This window comes from Gobio gobio (assembly GCF_949357685.1).
Source record: "Gobio gobio genome assembly, chromosome: 20".
Classification (NCBI taxonomy): domain Eukaryota; kingdom Metazoa; phylum Chordata; class Actinopteri; order Cypriniformes; family Gobionidae; genus Gobio; species Gobio gobio.
In genome coordinates this window covers 49,075,421-49,097,920 of record NC_137113.1, presented here as the reverse complement: position 1 = coordinate 49,097,920, position 22,500 = coordinate 49,075,421, and the positions used below count along the sequence as shown (strand labels likewise).

The 22,500-nt window shown below is 38.7% G+C and overlaps 1 protein-coding gene across 6 annotated transcripts in view; it reads left to right on the top strand.

Moving 5' to 3' along the window:
• Positions 1–22,500, top strand: part of LOC307143689 (myosin phosphatase Rho interacting protein) — an 87,874-nt gene that overhangs the window by 11,111 nt on the left and 54,263 nt on the right. For all 6 annotated transcript variants that reach the window (XM_079845435.1, XM_079845436.1, XM_079845432.1 and 3 more), the window contains exons 2-7: positions 1,227–1,304; positions 2,973–3,038; positions 15,130–15,281; positions 17,348–17,432; positions 19,327–19,501; positions 19,661–20,099. In XM_079845435.1, coding sequence (XP_079701561.1) covers positions 1,227–1,304; positions 2,973–3,038; positions 15,130–15,281; positions 17,348–17,432; positions 19,327–19,501; positions 19,661–20,099 — 995 coding nt within the window. The remainder of the gene's footprint in view (positions 1–1,226; positions 1,305–2,972; positions 3,039–15,129; positions 15,282–17,347; positions 17,433–19,326; positions 19,502–19,660; positions 20,100–22,500) is intronic.

Sequence of the window (22,500 nt, the reverse complement as noted above, 5' to 3'; positions counted from 1 at the left end):
ACACACACACACACACACACACACACACACACACACACACACACACACACACACACACTCACTCACTCACTCACTCACTCACTCACTCACTCACTCACTCACACACTCTCGCACAAACACACTCTCACACTCACTCACTCACTCACTCACTCACTCACACACACACACTCACTCACTCACACACTCTCACACACACTCACTCAGTCACTCACTCACACACTCTCGCACAAACACACACACACTCACTCACTCACTCACTCACTCGCACACTCCCACACACACACACACACTCGCACACACATACACACACACTCGCGCACACACACACACACACACACACACACACACACACACACACACACACACACACACACACACACACACACACACGCTTCTTTAGTGACATTGTTGATCTTGTGTCTAAAAACACAACGCCGGCTCCCGTAACCTGACGATGATGGACGCGCTCTTGCTCTCGCTCTGTGTGTGTGTGTGTGTGTGTGTGTGCGAGTGTGTGTGTGTGTGAGATTGTGTGAGTGTGTGTGTGTGTGTGCTCATCCTGGAGAACTGCCCATATTAGGAGTTCCCCCCTTTATGATGTCATACAGGGCCATACTCGGAAAAAGCGTTCTGAAACTTGTTCTAATCCTGAAGGAGTGTATTTGGCACAGAAATACTGACATTTTGAAATGTTGTCCATGTTTGTCATGAGAATGAACTCTTGATCAGTGTCAATAAGGCAGAATGCAGGAAAAAAATCTTTAGCCCCGCCCCTTTAAAGTGTTTTTTGACCTTGAAAGCATGTACACCTGTTGTAGGAGACGCCAAAACAACAACAGGCAGTTCTTTGGATGTGAAGATGAAGAATATGTCCAATTCAGAGATTTCAGGTCATGGCGTTGTATTGAGTGAGGAGACAAGATCATAAATGTGTGTGAATAAGATGAGCTGGCATTTCTGATGGCAGGTGAGACGCATTTTTAACCTGTGAGGCAAGACATCTGCTCTGAGGAGAAGCGGCGTAAACTTGCCTTGACCTGTCTCACACCTGCGGATCTCCATCTGACGGGCTCAGGGCTTTTGCTAGATGTTCAAATTGATGTGAAATCTGTATTTTTCCAGAGAAACGATAGCATTAGCTCAATCAAACCACAGAATGCTCCCGCACACATGACTCCAGCCGCTGTTGACTGAAGGTTTAATGCTGTGTTTGGGTTTTGTTGCAGGCCAAGCCGATCTATGGAGGATGGCTGTGTTTGGCTCCAGAGGGGACGGATTTCGACAATCCCATGCAGAGATCCAGAGTAAGAGATGGGACGGGGCTTATGGGGGAAGTTGGCGTGTGTTTGTGGTACACAAATAAAACTGGTTTGGTGCGTCACACAGGTGATCAGGATACGGTGTTAACTTTAGTATGATGAGAGTTTAGGATTCAAAGTAACTCAAAACTCGACTGTCAATTGTGCGCTTTAATTTCACACAGAGGGCAAAGAGTTCAAAATTAATTGTTGATTGTAGGGTTGGTCCGAATACCATTTCTTTCGTAATTGTGAGATAAAGTCAAAAATACGTCATGCTAAGTAATAGTTATAAGATAAAATATTGAAAATATGATTTAAAATGTCCTCATTATTAGATAAAAAGTAAAAAATATGACATGCTAAGTCATAATTATAAGAAAAAATGTTGAAAATATGATTTAAAAAGTCCTCATTAAAAGTTTTAAAGGTCATAATAGTGAGATATAGTTGAATTTTTTGACATGCTAAGTCATAATTATGAGAGAAAATGTTGAAAATATGATTTTAAAAGTCCTCATTATTAGATAAAAAGTCAAGAATATGATTTTAAGTCATAATAGTGAGATAAAGTCAAAAATACGACATGCTAAGTCATAATTATAATGTAAAATGTTGAAAATATAATTTAAAAAGTCCTCATTATTAGCTAAAAAGTCAAAAATATGATTTTAAAAGTCCTAATAGTGGGATAAAGTCGAAAATATGACATGCTAAGTCATAATTATAAGAGAAAATGTTGAAAATATGATTTTAAAAGTAATAATAGTGAGACAAAAAGCCGTAAATATGATTTTAAAAGTCCTCATTATTGATAAAAAGTCAAAAATACGACATGCTGAGTCATAATTATAAGATAAAAAGTCAAAAAAATGTGATTTTAAGTCATAATCATAAGATTAAATGTTGAAAATATGATTTTAAAAGTCCTCATTATTGATAAAAAGTCAAAAATACGACATGCTGAGTCCTCATTATTAGATAAAAAGTCAAAAACATGATTTTAAAAGGCATAATTATAAGATAAAATGTTGAAAATATGATTTTAAAAGTCATAATAGTGAGATAAAGTCAAAAATATGACATGCTAAGTCATAATTATAATCTAAAATGTTGAAAATATCATTTAAAAAGTCCTCATTATTAGATAAGAAGTCAAAAATATGATTTTAAAAGTCATAATTATAAGATAAAAAGTCAAAAATATTATTTTAAAAGTCCTCATTATTGATAAAAAGTCAAAAATACGACATGCTGAGTCATAATTATAAGATAAAAAGTCAAAAATATTATTTTAAAAGTCATAATTATAAGATTAAAAAGTCAAAAATACGACATGCTGAGTCATAATTATAAGATAAAAAGTCAAAAATATTATTTTAAAAGTCATAATTATAAGATAAAAAGTAAAAAATATTATTTTAAAAGTCCTCATTATTGATAAAAAGTCAAAAATACGACATGCTGAGTCATTGTGAGATAAACAGTTGAAATTAGGACTTAAGGAAAAAAAAAATTGGATTTAAAGTCAAAATGAATGACCCAGAATGCCGACTGTTATTAGTGCCGTAACTGTTATTTAGTGTTAAGATATTGTAGTTTGTATATTTGTTGTGTTTGTGTGTCACATGACGTGTGTTTGAGTGGTGTTTAATTATCTCTCCTTTCCCGCAGAAATGGCAGCGGCGGTTCTTCGTCCTGTATGAGCACGGCTGCCTGCGCTTCGCACTGGATGAATCGGTAAGATGTCCGCTCTTCTGATCAGAGATTATATTCATGTTCTTCAAATGAAACAAACACCAAATGCCCTCCAATTAAAAGCCCCATCCGTGAGCCACAGTCGCCCCAGAGGAGGGTCAGTGGGCCAGGGGTTTGACAGGACTGTGGCATGGGTGAGCAAATGAGCGGGAGATTACGGTGTGTGTGTGTGTGTGTGTGTGTGTGTGTGTGTGTGTGTGTGTGTAAAACTCCCGGAGTCACAGCATTGATGGCCGAGATGTTTTTATTTCCAGTGAGTGGTGAGGACAATCAGAGCTAGTTCAGGGCACTAGAGAGTTTCCTGCCATTGTTCTGCCGCAGTCCTCCTGTCCTCATGGTGTTTTCATCTGTGCCGGAGTTCAGGAAATGCTTGGGTTTCTGGGGTTGATTCTCCCTAATATCGGCCCCCAGAAACCCACATCGGTCGGGCTGTACTCCGAAGGGTCCATTTTATTTCTGGGGGCCGATATTAGGGAGTAAAGAAAGTCTGATATCGATATATCGTCCGATATTCTTTGTGTGTATTAGTTTGGACACTCTTTCCCATTGATGTCGAAACTTTGGACGGGTACTGTATATATAATACAGTCTGTACATAATATACACTAGGGATGCAACACTACAGTTAGTTCACGGTTCAACACACACCTCGGTTTTTAACCACGGTTTTCGGTTCGGTTCGGTTCTGATGGCTTGTCACATACATTTTTTGTTTAGGAACAGAAAGAGGTTAAAGAGAAAAAAGACTATTTTTTTGTTGCAATACTCTTTCTTTATTTTACTTAAAATAATTTAAAAACCTTACTTAAACTTTAAACTTTACTTTAGATAAAACCTTGTACACATTCCTAGTGTATAGGATAATATAAAATAAATATATATAAAGATTTACACTGGCAGCTCAGAGCTGTACAGCAGCATTAAAGTATGAAATTGAATGAATGAATGTAAAAATAAAACACTTCACAGACTTCACTATAAAATATACACTGATTCTTATTAAAGCTGCTGTATTAGTTCTTCAGTCAAGAGCAGTGAGTGATTTTCTCTTTGTCTTTTGCTGTTGTATTAACATTAAAGGGATATTTCACTCAAAACTGAAAATTCTGTCATCGAGAAATGAATACAGGTTTGGAACAATATTATTGTGAGTAAATAATGACATCATTTTAGAGGTGAACTGTCCCTTTAAGGACGGCGTGTTCACTATAGGCTGCGCCGCTGTCAATTAAAGACCTCCGTGCATCTAATATACAGACATGCATGCGATTAGCACAGTATTAGCGCAGTGAGACGACTACTGAGTCCAGTTATCGCATGTGTTTGACAGGCGTTTAGTGCGCGCGCTCTGAAAAGCGACACAATTATCTATTGCCACAATTCTCAATATAATATTGAACCGTTCGGTACGGCATTCACGGTTCAATACGTGCGTGTGAATTGCGGTTTTCCGGTTTTGCATTGAATTAATTATTTTTCTGCAAATTCTATCATTTTCCTCCATCCCAATACTGAACAACACGACATACATTCACATCACAGGTTAGTGGTGGAGTTATACTCACGGGACACTAGAGTTATTCACAATCACCAAAGCTCATTATTTGCATGCGTTTTAAAGCCTTGACGGTTCATTCGCGTGCACGGTTTTAACATGCGCTTTTCAGAGCGCGCGCACTAAACGCCTGTCAAACACGTGATTACTGGACTCAGTAGTCGTCTTACTGCACTAATACTGTCAAATACACACAAGGTTCACATAAACACAGTCGGTTATGTCTAAAGTCAAAGTAAAATCGCGTATGTTTGTATATTAGATGCACGGAGGTCTTAAATTGACAGCAGCGCAGCCTATAGTGAACACGCCGTCCTTAAAGGGACAGTTCACCTTTAAAATTATGTCATTATTTACTCACGCTAATATTGTTCATAACCTGTATTCATTTCTCGATGACAGAATTTTCAGTTTTGAGTGAAATATCCCTTTAATGTTAATACAACAACAAAAGACAAAGAGAAAATCCCTCACTGCTCTTGACTGAAGAACTAATACAGAAGCTTTAATAAGAATCAGTGTATATTTTATAGTGAAGTCTGTGTAGTGTTTTATTTTTACATTCATTCATTCAATTTCATACTTTAATGCTGCTATACAGCTCTGAGCTGCCAGTGTAAATCTTTATATATATTTATTTTATATTATCCAATACACTAGGAATGTGTACAAGGTTTTATCTAAAGTAAAGTTTTAAGTTTAAGTAAGGTTTTTAAATTATTTTAAGTAAAATAAAGAAAGAGTATTGCAATAAAAGTCTTTTTTCTCCTTAACCTCTTGCGGTTCCTGTCGCCTAAGAATAGAATGACAAAAAACCGAACCGAACCGAAAACTGTGGTTAAAAACCGAGGTGTGTATTGAACCGTGGACTAACTGTATTGTTGCATCCCTAATAAATAGTAAAGATTTTCCCTTGTGAAACGGCTTTAACACTCGTCATTCTGCGTTGACGGAACAGGCGATCGCGGCTTTGAAATCGAGTCCATTTGGGCTTATTCTTCCAAACTATCAGTAGTGGTCAGGAAACAACACTATAACGCCTAAAATGGGGGCTTTTTTTCACCTTTCGATATCCACTCTGTGTATGAAGGAACTAACCAAGAACTACTTTTGCCTCCATCACGGAAAACATACAAGATGGCCGCGCAATCGAGTAAAATGTTGGTGACATGACCCTATGCCTCGACGGGTCAACACAATATTAGGTCGTAGGGGTGACCCCGAATAATCGAATATTCTCACAGTCGAATCTTCGCGGGTGTTATGAAACGAGGATCATACCATTTTGGCAATATGGGGGTGCGTAATGTCTAATTTCACACAGAACTACTGGTTTTGTACGGTTATATACAGCCTTTAATTATGATAATGCTGAAAAAAAAACGTGAAAAGAAAGAAGCGTTCAATAAATATTTTTAACGGATGTGTGTGAATAAATCCAACCACCCCTGTGACAGATTTAAGTTTCACTTTCCTTGATCCGTGACAGACGAGGCGCATCTTGGCGGCAGGGAATACTTAATGTCTGGAATAAGAAACTCTAAAGTGTGGATGCACTTTTAAATAGTAAAAGATGATCCAAAAAAAGTTGTGCCAACAGCTCATGTCCTAGCACTCATCAACAACAAACATGGCTTTCCACTTAAAACGGGCAAGTTTAAGAACAAGTTGGTTTTCCCCGCACACAATTCGAAAAGACTCAAACGCACACAGAGTGAAAGAAGGGATTTTTTTCAAAGTGTTTTCAAACATTTCAGCCGTTTCTAATTTTAATTAGCTGTGAACATGTTTAGCTAAAAAAACTGCCAGTTTAGCGTTTATTGTTGTTGCGGCAGTTAAAAAGAGAAATTTCACAATTCTGGCTAAACTTTCGTTGTTTTAATAATTTATTTATTTGTATTTTATTTATTGGTCACTCAGAGTTACTTAATTTAACTGTGGCTTGTGTTTTTATATGTATGAAGAGTTCAGATGCTTCAGATGCACTGAGTGAATGTTCTCCGCATATACGTTCATAAAATACTTTCACTTCAAACCCACTAAATCCCAGCCTCAGCCCATTCAGAAGTACCGGTACTTGGGTAGAAACTATACATAGAAACCTGTCAAAAATGCTTATTTTAAAGAAAGATGTCGGACGGACTTAGAGGCTTTAGCATCTGAAGTCTTCACATGTTCCCCTGCACATTTAATATGCTCCCTGTGACTTGATTTCGTTTTTATCTATTTTTTTTCGAAGTAATGTATATTCTGTTCTAATTTAATTCTGTAAATTAATGCTTTTTATTGTTTTTCGTTGTCTCGATGTTGCGCTGCACTGAAAGCATGCCGGCACAGCAATTTTGCCGATTTAATTTAATTTGGCAAAATGTGAAATGCAAATCCTGTCTGCAGTCGGTGTGTTCTTTTCCTCTCTAGGCAGGTATTTTGTTTCAGTTTATTTATCAAAATGTTCTTTTATATATTTGTGTGATGTTCTGTATTTCGATCGCGGCTGTAAAATGTTCCGAGAAAACGTTTATCCACCACATTACCTTTTATTTAAACCTAAATAAGAAAGCCACAGGCAGTTTTGGTCGCTTTATTAAAAGTTGTTGCTGTGTGGAGTGTGTAAAAGAAAATAATAATAGTTTTACCCTCATGCTGACTGACGTGCCCCTCCCAGTCCCAACCCATTCACACACACATATAGATGATTCGACTATCGGTCGACTATAGAAAGATTCGTCAATTCTGATTTAAATGTGTAAATCATTGGTCGGGGACAGCCCTATTAGGTCGTAATGTTATGCCTGATCGGGCAGTTATCGGTATACAAGATCAGCATCAGCCCTGAAAACACACTCCGGTCGACCCCTAGTCTTAACGTCCTCTTCTTTCCTTCAGTTTTAGCACTATATAGTGAGATCTTCAGTGTTATGAGTGTTAATATGATGTAATCATGTCCCAGTATAGCCGCTTTAAAACACATGAACTCTCTCTAATCCCATAACCTGAGAGTGTGTGTCTAGCCTCACTCTTATAAACATGATGTGGTTCAGCTCTTGAAGTATTTTAATTGTCCGGCTGAGATGTTCTGGAAGTGGAGTCTGCGCTCAGGATTGCATTTCCTCCCCAATATGCCCTTATTAGGAGAAACTGCAGAGGACTGTGGGTGATGAGGACGTTATCCCCCTAAAACCACATGGAAATGTTAAATATGCTTTGAGATTCGCGTTCCTGCCTCTACACCTATTTCTACAGGGGTTGTGTGTTCCTGCTCTTCATGAGTGGGATCTCCAGGTGTTTTATTGCCCTCAGGTATTCCTGAGATGGAAGGTTTGCATAGGTGTGTTTTTACAGCACGTCTGGGCATAACATGAGAAGAGCTATTCCTGAAGATGGGATGGATTTCCTTGTTGTGACCCAAAACTTAAAAACTTGTCCATCTGGCTGTTTTTGTGTTTTGATCCACCCTTATCAACAAAGGTGAAACTGTTGAGCTTTCCATCATGGGCTGTTATGTTGGCATCTTTTTATTTTTTATGATTAAAGTTAATAACTAGGGGTGTAACGGGACACAAAACAGACGGTATGGCGGGGGAGAGAAAACTACACATAAAATATAGCTTTTGATTAAACTGGTTTACTGAACACATTGTGTCCGTCCTATAGAGAGCACTTACTCACACATTACTGTAATATTAAAGGACAGAGCCCAAACTATGAGCATAAAGCCCACAAGTTAACTGCTAAAGATTGCATTCAGAACCGTTCGGGTTCACAACAAACGATTATTTTAATAATCGATTAATCTAACGATTATTAGACCGATTAATCGACAACTCATCGAGTATTGTCATTGCCATCGACGACTAATCGGTCGATTTTGCCCGATTATGCATCTTTTTCAATTAGTTATACATATTCTAACTATAATATATAAAAAAGAAAATCACTTCAGCTTTTGAAATGGTTGTTTTAATGAACTTTGAGCCAACTCAAATCACACACAAATGCTCTCTAAGCATTGTTTAAATATTCTGTTCGCTTTCAATTGAAAAAATAAATAATAATAAACAAAAATTAGCTGCATTACAGACAAATAAAATAAATAAATAGATGTTTGACTGTAAACATCTCTTGGCTGCAGTATTAAGAGCTTCATTTGTAAAACAATAACAGACCCACAACAGAAAAAGAGTTACTTCAGGACACAAAGAATGGTACAAATATTAATCTGCAAATTACATTGCAGACAAAATGACATAATATTAATCTCTTGCATGACAATTGAGCTGACAGATTCTCATTCACCTTTTAATTAACAATATGAAAAGGTAACATCGCCTCTTGTTAGGAAGTCTTCATGCATATGAACAAAATACAGGCGAATGATGAGACTTTAATACCTAATAGTGTTATAATAATAAAAACAGTCCTGACTCCAAGCTTGATCACACTTTATTCTATGCGAAATAAATCACCACATTACTGTAATTATATTATTATTGTTAATATTATTACAATTATTAGTAGTATTGCATTCTCTAATGAAGAGATTTACCGCTAGTTCGTTAGTTGTTTCCTCTTTAAGTGCTCCAACATGCGCGTCAAATCACAGGCCCTTACATTAGCTCACATGAGATCAAACGACTACTCGACAACACAGATATTTGTTGACAATTTTTTATTGTCGACGTTTTATTGACTAATCGTTTCAGCCCTACAGATACTGCTCCTGCATCTTTCCATGTGCCTGCAAACTGCACTTGATGTGACGGGGCGGAGTCACGTGAAAACCGGAATAACTGACATGGGAAAATTACATCGGTTCTAAATTTCGGTTTGGGTCAGTTTTCGGTTAATCGACCAGCCCTACTTGTAGAAGGGTTTCACTGAGCCCATGGCATCCCTCAGTGCTTCGGTGCCGTGGATGGGCCCCATGTGGAAATCAGGCAGCCAATCATAGCGCGGTTTTGCGTTTTCATGTGGACAGAGATTTGTTTAAAAAACCGTGCTTGTGTGGACACGATTGTTTCTTAAAACGGAGGAAAAACGAATAAAATAAAAATACCCGTGTGGACTAGACATAATGGTGCGTTCACACCGGACGCGATTCGCGCGAGTGATTTACATGTTAAGTCAATGCAGAGACGCGAAATGGCATTCTGTGGCGCGATTCGCGCGAATGAGGCGGCGCGAAGGACGCGGGAATTGCGCGAATCGCTCAAGTTGAAAAATCTTAACTTTGGCGGATATTTCGCGCCGCGTTAACCAATCAGGAGCTTGCTCTAGTAGTGACAACAATGAGGAGAAAATCTGTATATTAATATCTGGTTCAAACAATTTGATTATCACTGTGATAACATTAAATGACATGAAACACAACCCAGTCTCTTTTTGTTAAATGCAAGTTTATGTTTGATCGATAATACAAAAGTATAAGTAAAAGGTATAATAAGCTATACATGAAATAAAGCAAATAATTCAGTCAAACATTCAAAGTCAGTGCTAGTCGGCTAACGTTACAACTGCAACGTACAGTTATAGCCTAAAAATATAAAGTAATGAAACTTCTCTTTGCCCTCAGCCTAAACGATTTGCCAGGGAACAAATTATAGATCCATGAGAGCAAAGATCGGCCGTTACAAGACGAATTATAGCTCGAGCCGCCACAGAGACATCAGAGCAGCGGCAGAAGAACTGGCTGAGGAAAGGCTGATCTCACCGGGTTAATGAGCGCCGCTGATCCACTGGAGCTCACAACTCCCAAAACACCACATCACATGTTCAAATAGGCACTCTTTATATAAATAAACCACTGATTTGAGCTTTAAACTACTACATTATCGACTGAAAAAGTCTTAAAACTACGTTTTGTCACACATTAACAGTAGATTTTAACAAAAAAGACGTGTAAACACAGCCCATGTCAGACATTTCTCAACGAGACGAGCCGCTGGCAGAAGCTCCGCCCATGACGTGAATCACGTCTGTTGTGAAGTGAATGTCACGCGTCCACCTTCGCGCGATTAACGTGAATTATTTGCGTGAATCGCGTCTGGTGTGAACGCCACATTAATCTTTTATTATTTATTTGTACTTTTTATTACATCGTTTTTCTCTAAACCTTTGACCCCCCCTATCACTTCCTGGTGGCTCCGCAGGTCTTTGCTTCTAGCGCGCGATCGGCAACCGGCCGGTTTCTTTGTATTTTTCTGCCGATTTATCAGGAAGTGCGCCTGCGTGCACATACGCCTATATCGCAATCATTCGCGAACATGTCACTTGTGTGTTACAAACGGAACCTGGAGAACTGAGGGAAGAGACGAGACACGCTGAAGGGAATGAAGAGCCGCTTTCCTGCGCGAGCTGAAGTTGCGCGAGCTCACCTCTCCGCCTGCTCAAGTGTAGATGTGAGCGCTTGTTCAGCTCAGATTCTCACGTGTTGGATCGGATGAGAACGAAACAGACTAACTTGTGAAAAAAACGAAATACTTCTTTTTGTAGCCTAAAGAAGAACATGCTGCACTTTAGAAATCAGTTCTGTAGCCTAGAGGATGATCATTTATATATGGTAACACTTTAGAATAATGGTCATTAGTTAACACTAGTTAACTACATTAGTTAACATTAACTAACAATGAACTGCACTTATAAAGCGTTTATTAATCTTTGTTAATGTTCATTTCAACATTTACTAATGCATTATTAAAATCTTGTTAACATTAGTTAATGCACTGTGAACTAACATGAACAAACCATGAACAGCTGGATTTATATTAACTAACGTTAACAAAGATGAACAAATACAGTAACAGATGTACTGCTCATGGTTAGTTCATGTTAGTTAATACATTAACTAATGACCATTATTCTAAAGTGTTACCTTTTATTTTACCTTAAAATGACATTGACTTAATTTGATTTAAAAAGCACCTGCTGTAGCATCTTAGTTTTTTTTCGTTGCACTAAACATTATTTGATTTAACATTTTGGAACCATTATATACTTTGGTTTTATTTAAGTTCACTGGTAAAGACTTTTTTTCTTTACACTGAATTTAAAAACAAATGCTGATTTAAGGAACATCTTTGTCTGGATTGCAGAATATGCAGTTGTTGCCTTTAATTCCACCTTTCAGCCTTTAATTTCCAATTCAATGTCCCGTTCATTTCAGATTGCGGACTTGTTTTCATTAGCCAAAAGCCAATTTAGCCGGTTAAATACCACATAAACATCTTGTTCATGTATACTTTCATTACTTTATTGTGTAAAAAAAAAAAAATCGGAAATCGGTATCGGAATTGGCCATGTAAAATCATGATCGGTGCATCACTACCCCGGACCCCAGTTTGAAAACCACACACACACACACACACACACACACACACACACACACACACACACACACACACACACACACACACACACACACACACACACACACACACACACACACACACACACACACACACACACACACACACACACACACACACACACACACACACACACACACACACACACACACACACACACACACACACACAGCATGAGGACCTCATTCCCCCTGATGACAGTCCTCTTCCTGTTTTTCTTTCTCCTCCATGCATTGCCTCATATGTTCCTCTCTTATCTGAAGACGCTGTAGAACTCGCATTATGTTCTTCAATGCCCTTCTGGATGATATATGAAATGATTAATAATCTGACCCATCTAGGCTTCCGTCATGATTTCTGTGGGATGGCCGGGTGTGTGTGTGTGTGTTGTTGAAGCGCTGCTGGTGTGTCTCATTACCCAGGAGTCTTTCTTCCCTCTGTGAGACGGTTATAACTGTGACACGCTGTAATTTCCATATTTGGCATTCCCTGGAGTTTACTGGCAGCTTTTAGCAAAAGTAGATCACTTAAGATGGCCATAGAAGGAGTCAGTAGCAGAGCACCTGTTTAACATCTGGAGTCTGCAGAGCGGCTGATAGCGGCCAGGGCAGAGGTCAGAGTTCATCCCTCACTTCCTGCTCCAGACGGGCCTGAGGACCACCTGAGGCACTCAGTGTTTCAGTGAGTTTCTCTCAGAGATCTATAGTTGACAGCACACACACACACACACACACACACACACACACACACACACACACACACACACACACACACACACACACACACACACACACACACACACACACACACACACACACACACACACACACACACACACACACACACACACACACACTCACTCATACACACTCACTCTACTTCCCCCAGAAGCATCTCTCTCACACACACTCTTCACTGTACACATGAGAGCAGATTAAAGCTGATACTGGAGGGATCGAGTCCAGAGCAGATTGGGAGTTCTTTGACTGAACACTGGTTTAGTGTGTGTTTGAGCGTTCTGTAGGGCCCTGGTCACACTCTCACACACACACACACACACACATACCCATCTGTCTGTCTATCCATCCATCCACCCCACACACCCACACACACAACAAGTAGGATTCATATTCCTGTGGTGTAATTTTTGATAATTTTAATGTGTCCTTGATGAATAAAGGACAGTTCAGTGTTTATCGTGTGGCGTGAGCGGCGTAAATAAAAGCGTGTGGCGTGTTTGGCTCGGGCTGATGAAGGCAGGCCTGAAGCGTGGGCGATTACGGCTGATCTTGGCTGATCTGAGGAATATATCACTAGGGCTGTAATCTCCCAGTCGATTAGTCGATTATTAGTCGATACGTTCTGGCTCGACCAAAATTCTGATTGGTCGATTTTTTGCAGCGTCCATTTCATTAGTTTTGCTGCGTTAATTTAATCAGTTTTGCTGCGCCGCGATCATTTCATCAGGTGGAAAGCACTAATTGCTAATGGGGGTGTTTTGAGAGCACCCCTGTTTCACAGGTAACAGTCTGCCTTCAGAACACCCCCATTGTTTCCACTTATTTTGGATTAGCCCAACCCACTGGAGAAGAGAGACAGATTGAAGAAGGCTAGTTTTCTTGTATATTATTTCTTTAATTGTGAGTGTTTTTTCTGCTCTTGATCTGGCTTGTTTAATAAATATTCCTTTTTTATTAAAGTGGACGTGCCTTTTGTGTTTAAGAGTAAAAGCTTTAAGTTAATAGTCTATTCGTGTCTCAGCCGCTGAGTTGAGCTCAGCTCCTGTTCGAGCTGCACAGAGCGGCTGAAATTATACCGTCTGTCAGTTATTATAATACATATGACAAAAACAATTGTCTAAATTATGTTGCATATTCCTCAAAAGTTCTTGTGATGATATCTAGTTGACAACATAGCCTATGACTTCCGAAAATATAGTACTATGATATTGCACAGGTGCACGTGATGCAGCGCTGTCAGAGCCGACAGACTTGTGTGTCAGACTCATTTCAGTGCAAAATAATCAGGTCAAAAACGATTTAATATTCTGCAAATAGCCTACTAGTTTTTTATGTTTATTTATAATTAATTTAGGGAGACAACAAGGCTACCAAGTACTGCGCACAGTGTGCAGCTTATTAATTTAACATTTTTTTTGTCAAGTTTTAGTCGAAAATTTCAGGACTTCAGTCGACCAAGATTTTCTTTGGTTGATTACAGCCCTATATATCACAGACTCCGGCTGGGATCGGAGCGCGGGACGAGTGTGTACAGAAGCGCGGGACGAGTGTGCACAGAAGCGCGGGCCGAGTGTGTACAGAAGCGCGGGACGAGTGTGCACAGAAGCGCGGGCCGAGTGTGTACAGAAGCGTGCGACGAGTGTGTACGCTCGATACCACAATTTTGGCTTCGGTGCGGTACAACAATCTAATACCGAAGTACCGATATTAAATCGATACCATACAGGGTCTGAATTTTGGCGCGGATATTGCGCATCATTTTACTCACTCTCGCAGGTTTGAGGTTTATAAAGCGGGAAATTAATGCAAATGTTTATTATTAAATTAATCAACAAAGATTATCAAATCAGTCATTTGGAAACTTTCTTGTGCAAAGTAATTTCAGCAATACACCCTTCTCTAGCGCTCAAAATGAGCAAATTGCTTCTAGCTTCAAAAGACATCGCACATGCACGATAAAAGCATCTGCGCGCTCCGATTCAAAACTTATGCTTTCGTTTCTGGAGCTGACGGAAATCTCTGCCCACGTCTTTTTAAACCTCGCCAATTTGAATAAATGTCTAAATTAGATTGTTTGATTTATGCACACCGGTCGATCTCTTAATCTCTTGTACAAGTCAGGATGGGCAAGTGGCAGATGCTTGGCAAGGTTTGATGGTTCTTCAGCAGTTTTATAAGCAAAGTAATTCCAAATTACACGTCTAATCTTCTTAATTAACTCCTTTTGTGCGTGTTGAGTGAGATTCAACTGCTGTATTCATTTTGTTCCTCTATGGCACCACATTTGCCGGTTTCGCGTCAGTTTGGGTAGCACACCGCCACCTAGCGGTGAACTTCGGAACAGCAGCATATACCGAAATGAGCAAAATCTTGATATCGTACCATTTGAAATAAAATCCTGTTGTCTCCCCCAGCCCAGCACGCTCCCCCAGGGGACGGTCAACATGAACCAGTGCTCTGAGGTCATCGATGCGGAGCCCAGGACCGGGCAGAAGAACGCCCTGTGCATCATCACCCCTGAGCAGGAGTACTACATCAGAGGAGACAACAAGGAGATCATCAACGGGTCAGTGTGTTCTGACTAGGGTTGGGTTTCGTTTGGGTTTTTTTCGATTCCGGTGCCAAACCGATACTTTTAAAACGGTACCGGTGCCTAAACCAATACTTTTTATAAAAAAAAAAGGGCCACAAAACGAGGTGGATGACATTAAAGACTTTTTATTTATTTATTTTTTATTTAAATTGAACCATTTATTAAAAGTTTAATGTATACTTAAATGTATGAATATAAATAAATACAAAACACAATTTACTTATTTACAAATTATTATTGACTTATTTATAAATTCACAGTAAAACCTAAGCCACCTAACCCAACTACGACAGGCCTAATATAACTCTAAATAACAGTTACAGTAATAACAGCAGTCGTCTGTATTCTTGCTCTGCTACAAACCAGCTTCAGCTTTATTTTGAAATATGATCATATTCTCTGGCTAAATATTTTAGAACGCATGGCCTTAATGTTTCCATGGCGACACGTGTTTCTCACATGACACACAGCAGGCGCAATAGCGCTGACAGCTCAGCTGTATCGGGTTTATTTCGTTTTTTCTTTTTATTCAAAATATTCACAAACTTCTTAACTGTGTCACGAACTATCTGATGTTCAAATGTGTGAGTGAATGTGTGTTAGTTGATCTATAAAGCGCAATGGGCGGTGCCATGTTAGTTTGCGCCTCAGAATCGGATCTGTCGGATTTACAACACTTGAGTTCATTCTCGTCTCACGAAATACATGAAAGTAAGTGACCAGTGAACTGGAAGAAGAATAGAGTAAACTTTATAGTTACTATATAATGTGCATGTATCTGATGTGAATAAAACACAACGTTAGTCAAATTATAACTGTCTGAAAGGACTGTCATTGCCGCTTCCATAGACATCAGTGTGTGTTTTTTGCTAGTACTTATGAGCATTTAAATGCCTGAAACCTGAAATAAACATGATGTGGTTGAAAACACGGAATAGTTGTCATGAGATGTGGTTGAAAACACTGAATAGTTGTCATGAGATGTGGTTGAAAACACGGAATAGTTGTCATGAGATGTGGTTGAAAACACGGAATAGTTGTCATGAGATGTGGTTGAAAACACGGAATAGTTGTCATGAGATGTGGTTGAAAACACGGAATAGTTGTCATGAGATGTGGTTGAAAACACGGAATAGTTGTCATGAGATGTGTTTGAAAACACGGAATAGTTGTCATGAGATGTGGTTGAAAACACGGAATAGTTGTCATGAGATGTGGTTGAAAACACTGAATAGTTGTCATGAGATGTGGTTGAAAACACGGAATAGTTGTCATGAGATGTGGTTGAAAACACGGAATAGTTGTCATGAGATGTGGTTGAAAACACGGAATAGTTGTCATGAGATGTGGTTGAAAACACGGAATAGTTGTCATGAGATGTGGTTGAAAACACGGAATAGTTGTCATGAGATGTGGTTGAAAACACGGAATAGTTGTCATGAGATGTGGTTGAAAACACGGAATAGTTGTCATGAGATGTGGTTGAAAACACGGAATAGTTTTCATGAGATGTGGTTGAAAACACGGAATAGTTGTCATGAGATGTGGTTGAAAACACGGAATAGTTGTCATGAGATGTGGTTGAAAACACGGAATAGTTGTCATGAGATGTGGTTGAAAACACTGAATAGTTGTCATGAGATGTGGTTGAAAACACGGAATAGTTTTCATGAGATGTGGTTGAAAACACGGAATAGTTGTCATGAGATGTGTTTGAAAACACGGAATAGTTGTCATGAGATGTGGTTGAAAACACGGAATAGTTGTCATGAGATGTGGTTGAAAACACGGAATAGTTTTCATGAGTTGTGATGTGACCAGCGCTGAGCGTCTGTCTCTGGCTCAGCCAAAGCGCGAAAGCACGTTTGAATTTTGGCACCGAAATGAGGAACTGAAATCTGTGTTCTGATTCGGTCCGGTACATACCGGTTATATAAGTACGGTTTCGGTACCCAACCCTATCAACGGGTGAGTGTGTTCTGACCAATGCCCCCCCGCCCACTGGACTCCAGAGCCTGACCTCTTCTGTCTCTCTCCAGGTGGACCGAACAGCTCGTGGTCTATCCCAGAACCAACAAGCAGAACCAGAAGAAGAAGCGCAAAGTGGAGCCGGCCACCTCACAGGTGCGGAAAATCATTCACTCGCTTTAATGTTTTAATGATTCTGATTAGGCATCTTTTTTTAATAATCAAAAATCAATATTTATTACATTTTCAAGAATAATATGGCTCTATGAAATTTTATTTTTCTGGACTCGATATAATCAAAAACGTATGTCTAATCAATATAATCAATAAAATGTAATTATAATTGATTACATTTTCAAGCATAGTATGGCCCTTCAGAAATTTTTGGTTTTCATTTTTCTGGGCTTGAGTTAAAGTTTATAGTAGGGCTGTCAAAAGATTAATCGCGATTAATCGCATCCAAAATAAAAGTTTGTGTTTACATAATATATGTGTGTGTACTCTGTTAATTATTATTTATATATAAATACACACACATTCATGTATATATTTAAGAAATATTTGCATGTATATACTGTATAATCTATAATATATATAAATATAAATGTTTTATATATAAAAATAATATTTTTTTCTTAAATATATACATGCTTGTGTGTGTATTTATATATAAATAATAATTAACAGAGTACACACACATATATTATATAAACACAAACTTTTATTCTGGATGCGATTAATCGCGATTAATCTTTTGACAGCCCTAGTTTAAAGGTATGTATAATCAATAGAATTAATTAAACTTTAATAATTTGTTAAAAAGTGAAATTATTTTTCCGGAAATTCTGTCTGTCGTATTTTTTTAAATTCTTTTATGATTTGATAGTTTTATTTTTTTAAATATGGAGGATGAAATCTATAAAAACAATAAATAATATGCAAATAAATAAACCCACAAAATTCTACATAAATGTATAAATATTAGATGTGCAAATAAATACGTAAATCCACATATTCCTGCATAAATAAATAATTAAAGCGTTTGGAGATGAATAATTTAATAAATAAAACAATTGTTTGGGGAAATAAAAAAAGTTAAAGTTAATGCTAAACTAAAAGTTGACTTTTTTTCCTTTTGAACCGTTTATTCATTTTTGAATGTAGCTCTGTATTTATGCTAATGAGGGGGCGTCGACAGTTATCAGCCAATGGTGGCATAGAGACCACCTTCTGATGTATGATTGACACCTCCTCATTACCATATTGTGCCAAATAAATACAGAGCAACATAAAAAAAATTATAAACAGTTAAAAGAGGGGAAAAATCCTTTAACTTTTTAAAATTTCCCCCAACAATGATTTAATTATTTATCTCCTTACACATTTAATTAATAAATGCATTTATGCAGGAATATGTGGATTTATGTATTTATTTTCACATTTATTTATTGGTTTAGCAGGTTTCATCCCCCATACAAACAAAAACAAATACAATAAATCAATGCATAAAACTTGAAAAATGTAGTAAATCTTTTAAAAAGTCCTTTCATTTTTGACAAAGTGCTGCACAACAGAAGTGTTTCAATTTTAAACATTGATTTTGTGTGACAATCCTAACAAATGAATGTTTTAACAACCTATTATTATTTAAATTAGCAATTAGCGTAAATGTAAATTACAAAATATTTTATTAAACTTTAATTAAATTGGAAATTTTCTGGATTTTCCATTTTAAAACTTTATAGTTTATTAAAAATGAAACGATAATAATGGAGTGAAGCACTTCTCAAACAAGAACAAATGTAGGGGCGGGGCTTGATTGTGTCAGTGGGGAATTGATTGGATGGTGGTGGTTTGCTATTGGTGGATCTCATGTGAGTGACAGGTGGCCCCGCCCTCGTCATCAGAGAAGAGATGAAGTTATTCTGACTCAAGATGACCAGGGAATATGGATTTAAGAGTTGTCCGTTTTGATGGTGACTGTAAATGTAAGCAGTGGAGTAGTGAAGCGAGTGTGTGTGTGTGTGTGTGTGTGTGTGTTTGATTGCAGGAACCAGGCCCAGCGAAGGTGGCTGTGACCGGCTCGGGCATCCCTGAAGCGGAGAAGATGCCGGACTCCAGCTCCATCATCTGGCAGGAGGAGCTGCAGAGCAGAGAGGCGGACGCTTCCCAGGCATGGGCCGCCAGCGAAATGCCACCGCTCGGCTCACCAGTGCCCTCTGCAGGTGCAGGAGAACACACACACACACACACACACACACACCCACACACACACACACACACACACACACACCCACACACACACACACACACACACACACACCCACACACACACACACACACACCTGAGCTCATGAACCAGTGATTTCCCCTGTGCTGTACAGGCGAGGGCTCAGCGGTGAGCCGGTGTTCTGATCAGAGCTCAGTGAATGGAGATGAGGTGGAGCGGAGCGGGCTCTCCTTCCCCTCTCCGGTGCCCCAGCCCTCTCTCGACCCGCTGTCGCCCACGGGCAGCTGCTCCAGCCGCACCAGCGGAGAGATGGGCGGCGTCCCTCGGTGCCCGTCCCCGGCCCCCAGCGACCCCTTCCCCTCGGGCAGCAGCCTGCTCTCCAACGGCTCACACATCAGCGGCTCCATGAGCTCCCTGGACTCGGATGCCAGCGGGAGCACCGTCACCAGCACCGACAGCCACCCGGCCGACCCACTGGGCCGCGCACACCGCGCCACGGCCCGCCGGGCAGAAGCAGAGCCGCGCAAGCCGGAGAAGCGCAGCCGCCTGCGCAGTCCAGAGACACGGGAGTCCGTGTTCAGCCCGGAGAGAAGGTGAGAAACCACATGAGCCTTAAAGGGTTAGTTCAGCCAAAAATGTAAATTGTGTCATTAATGACTGAGCCTCATGTGGTTGGACACCCGTCAGACCTCCGTTCATCTTCAGACACAAATGAAGATATTTTAGTGTAAATCTGATGCTCTGAAAGGCCTCCATTGGCTCAACTTTACACTCTCAAGACCCTTAAAAGACACTAAAGACTAAAGTTACAAAGTCCATCTCACTACAGCGGCTCTACAATAACTTTATGAAGACGAGAATAGTTTCTGTGCACAAAAAAACCCTAAATAACGACTTATATAGTGATGACGATTTCAAAACACAGCATCATGAAGCTTCAGAGCGTTATGAATCAGTGAGTCGATTCAGCGGTTTGGATCGCCAAATTTCATCAGTTTGGCGGTTTGACACACGATCCGAATCATGAATCGACTCACTGATTCATAATGCTCTGAACCGCTGAATCGACTCACTGATTCATAATGCTCTGAAGCTTCAGAGCGTTATGGGGTGTTAATAAAGGGGTGTCTGGGGTGTTAATAAAGGCCTTCTGAAGTGAATCAATGCGTTTGTGTAAGAAAAATATCCATATTTAAAACTTTATCAAGTAAACTTATTAACACCCCAGAGCCGTGTGGAGCAGTTATATGACGGACAGATGCACTTTTTATGGACTTCAAAAACAGAGCAACTATGAATCAAATTCTAAAGCTTGGATTAGCCTGGACTTTTGTAATATAACTCAGATTTTATTCGCCTGAGAGAAGAATGTCAGACACACCTCGGATGACTTGAGAGTAAATCATGGGCTAATTTTCATTTTTGGGTGAACTATCCCTTTAACACGTCAATGTTCCCTTCAATTTATTCCTTACATTTTCTTTAATTGCTCTTAAAAAGGTCTCTTAAAAACCCTGTGCTGTTTTTTTATTGACCTTTTGAGGTCAGAGCATCTCTGACGCACTTCTCATTTAGACGAGCAGGCGGATCATAGATGAGCTGAAGAATTCATACTGAAAACAGAACGATCTCTGCTCTGGTTTAATTTGGGTTTATGGGAATTGTGCCACTTTGTAGCCAATGAGGCTGTTGAGCGGTCATGTGACATAAATACCTCACCGACTGGCTTTCTTGTTTCCTTTTAAGGAGGGCTGGCAATGTGCAGCATCTCCCAAATAAGGGCAAAAAAAGTATTTTAATATTCTCGGACATCATTTTGTGAACTGAATTCCAGTCTGTAGTTTGGGAAATGTTTGCATATGTGGGTTCACACACACATTTAACACACATTTAACCATTCCAGAGGGATATAAATGAGGAAATTAATGCCTTTATTCAGCAGGGACACATTAAATTGATCTAAAGTTGTTACAAAAGGTTATATTTCAGATGAACACGGTTCTTTTGAGCTTTATATCCGTCAAATAATCCTGTTTTAAACACTGATAATAATCATAAATGTGTGTTGATCATCAGATCCTCATATGAGAATGATTAGTGAAGGGTCATGTGACACTGAAGACTGTCGTAATGATGATAAATCACAGGAATAAATTACACTTTACTATATATTCACACACAGAACAGCTGATCTACTCTAGAGGAATATGTATAATAGTAAAATATAATATATTATTGTTTATTTTGTGTTCGTAATATTACACCCATTTATGTTTTTGAACACTCCTTTACTCAAAGGCACAATATGTAAGATATTTGGATTGCATACTAACAAATTAAATCAAAATAATGCCTTGTAGCCTTGGAGGTATTTCTCCATTTAGTAAACATTGCGTTGAATTATTTAGTTATCATTGTTTAATTATGCAGTCATTAATAAAATAAAGAGCAAACATTACCTGTAATACCTCAACATATATTACTTTAATATATAAGATACACTTCTGCATTAAGATATACCCTATATAGACCACATGTAAACGGCTAATAGTGTTAATTTTGTCACCTATTTTTAGTCTTGAGCCAAATGTCCTTGTTAGTTTCAGTCTTTTTTTGTTAGTCAAGTTTTAGTCGACTAAAAGTCTCGTCATTTTAGTCAAAGGAAAACTCAATATATTGTGTGGCAAAATAAGTTACATACAATATATATAACCTGCATAATGTATGTGCCACATCATAGCTAACTGGATGATTTACAGCACAGATGCCTAAAATCAGCATAAGATTATGAGCTGATGGACACAAATATACATTTCCATCTTAATTCAGTATGAATTCATATGTACATATAAGGAAAAATTTGCCTTTTAGCACTATTTTAAACTTTTTTGAGGGGTTAAATTATATTTGATATTCACTGTTATTAACATTTTTCAAATTTCACAAATAAGCAATTATGATCTGCAATACTTTTTTGAGCCACTAGTCTACATG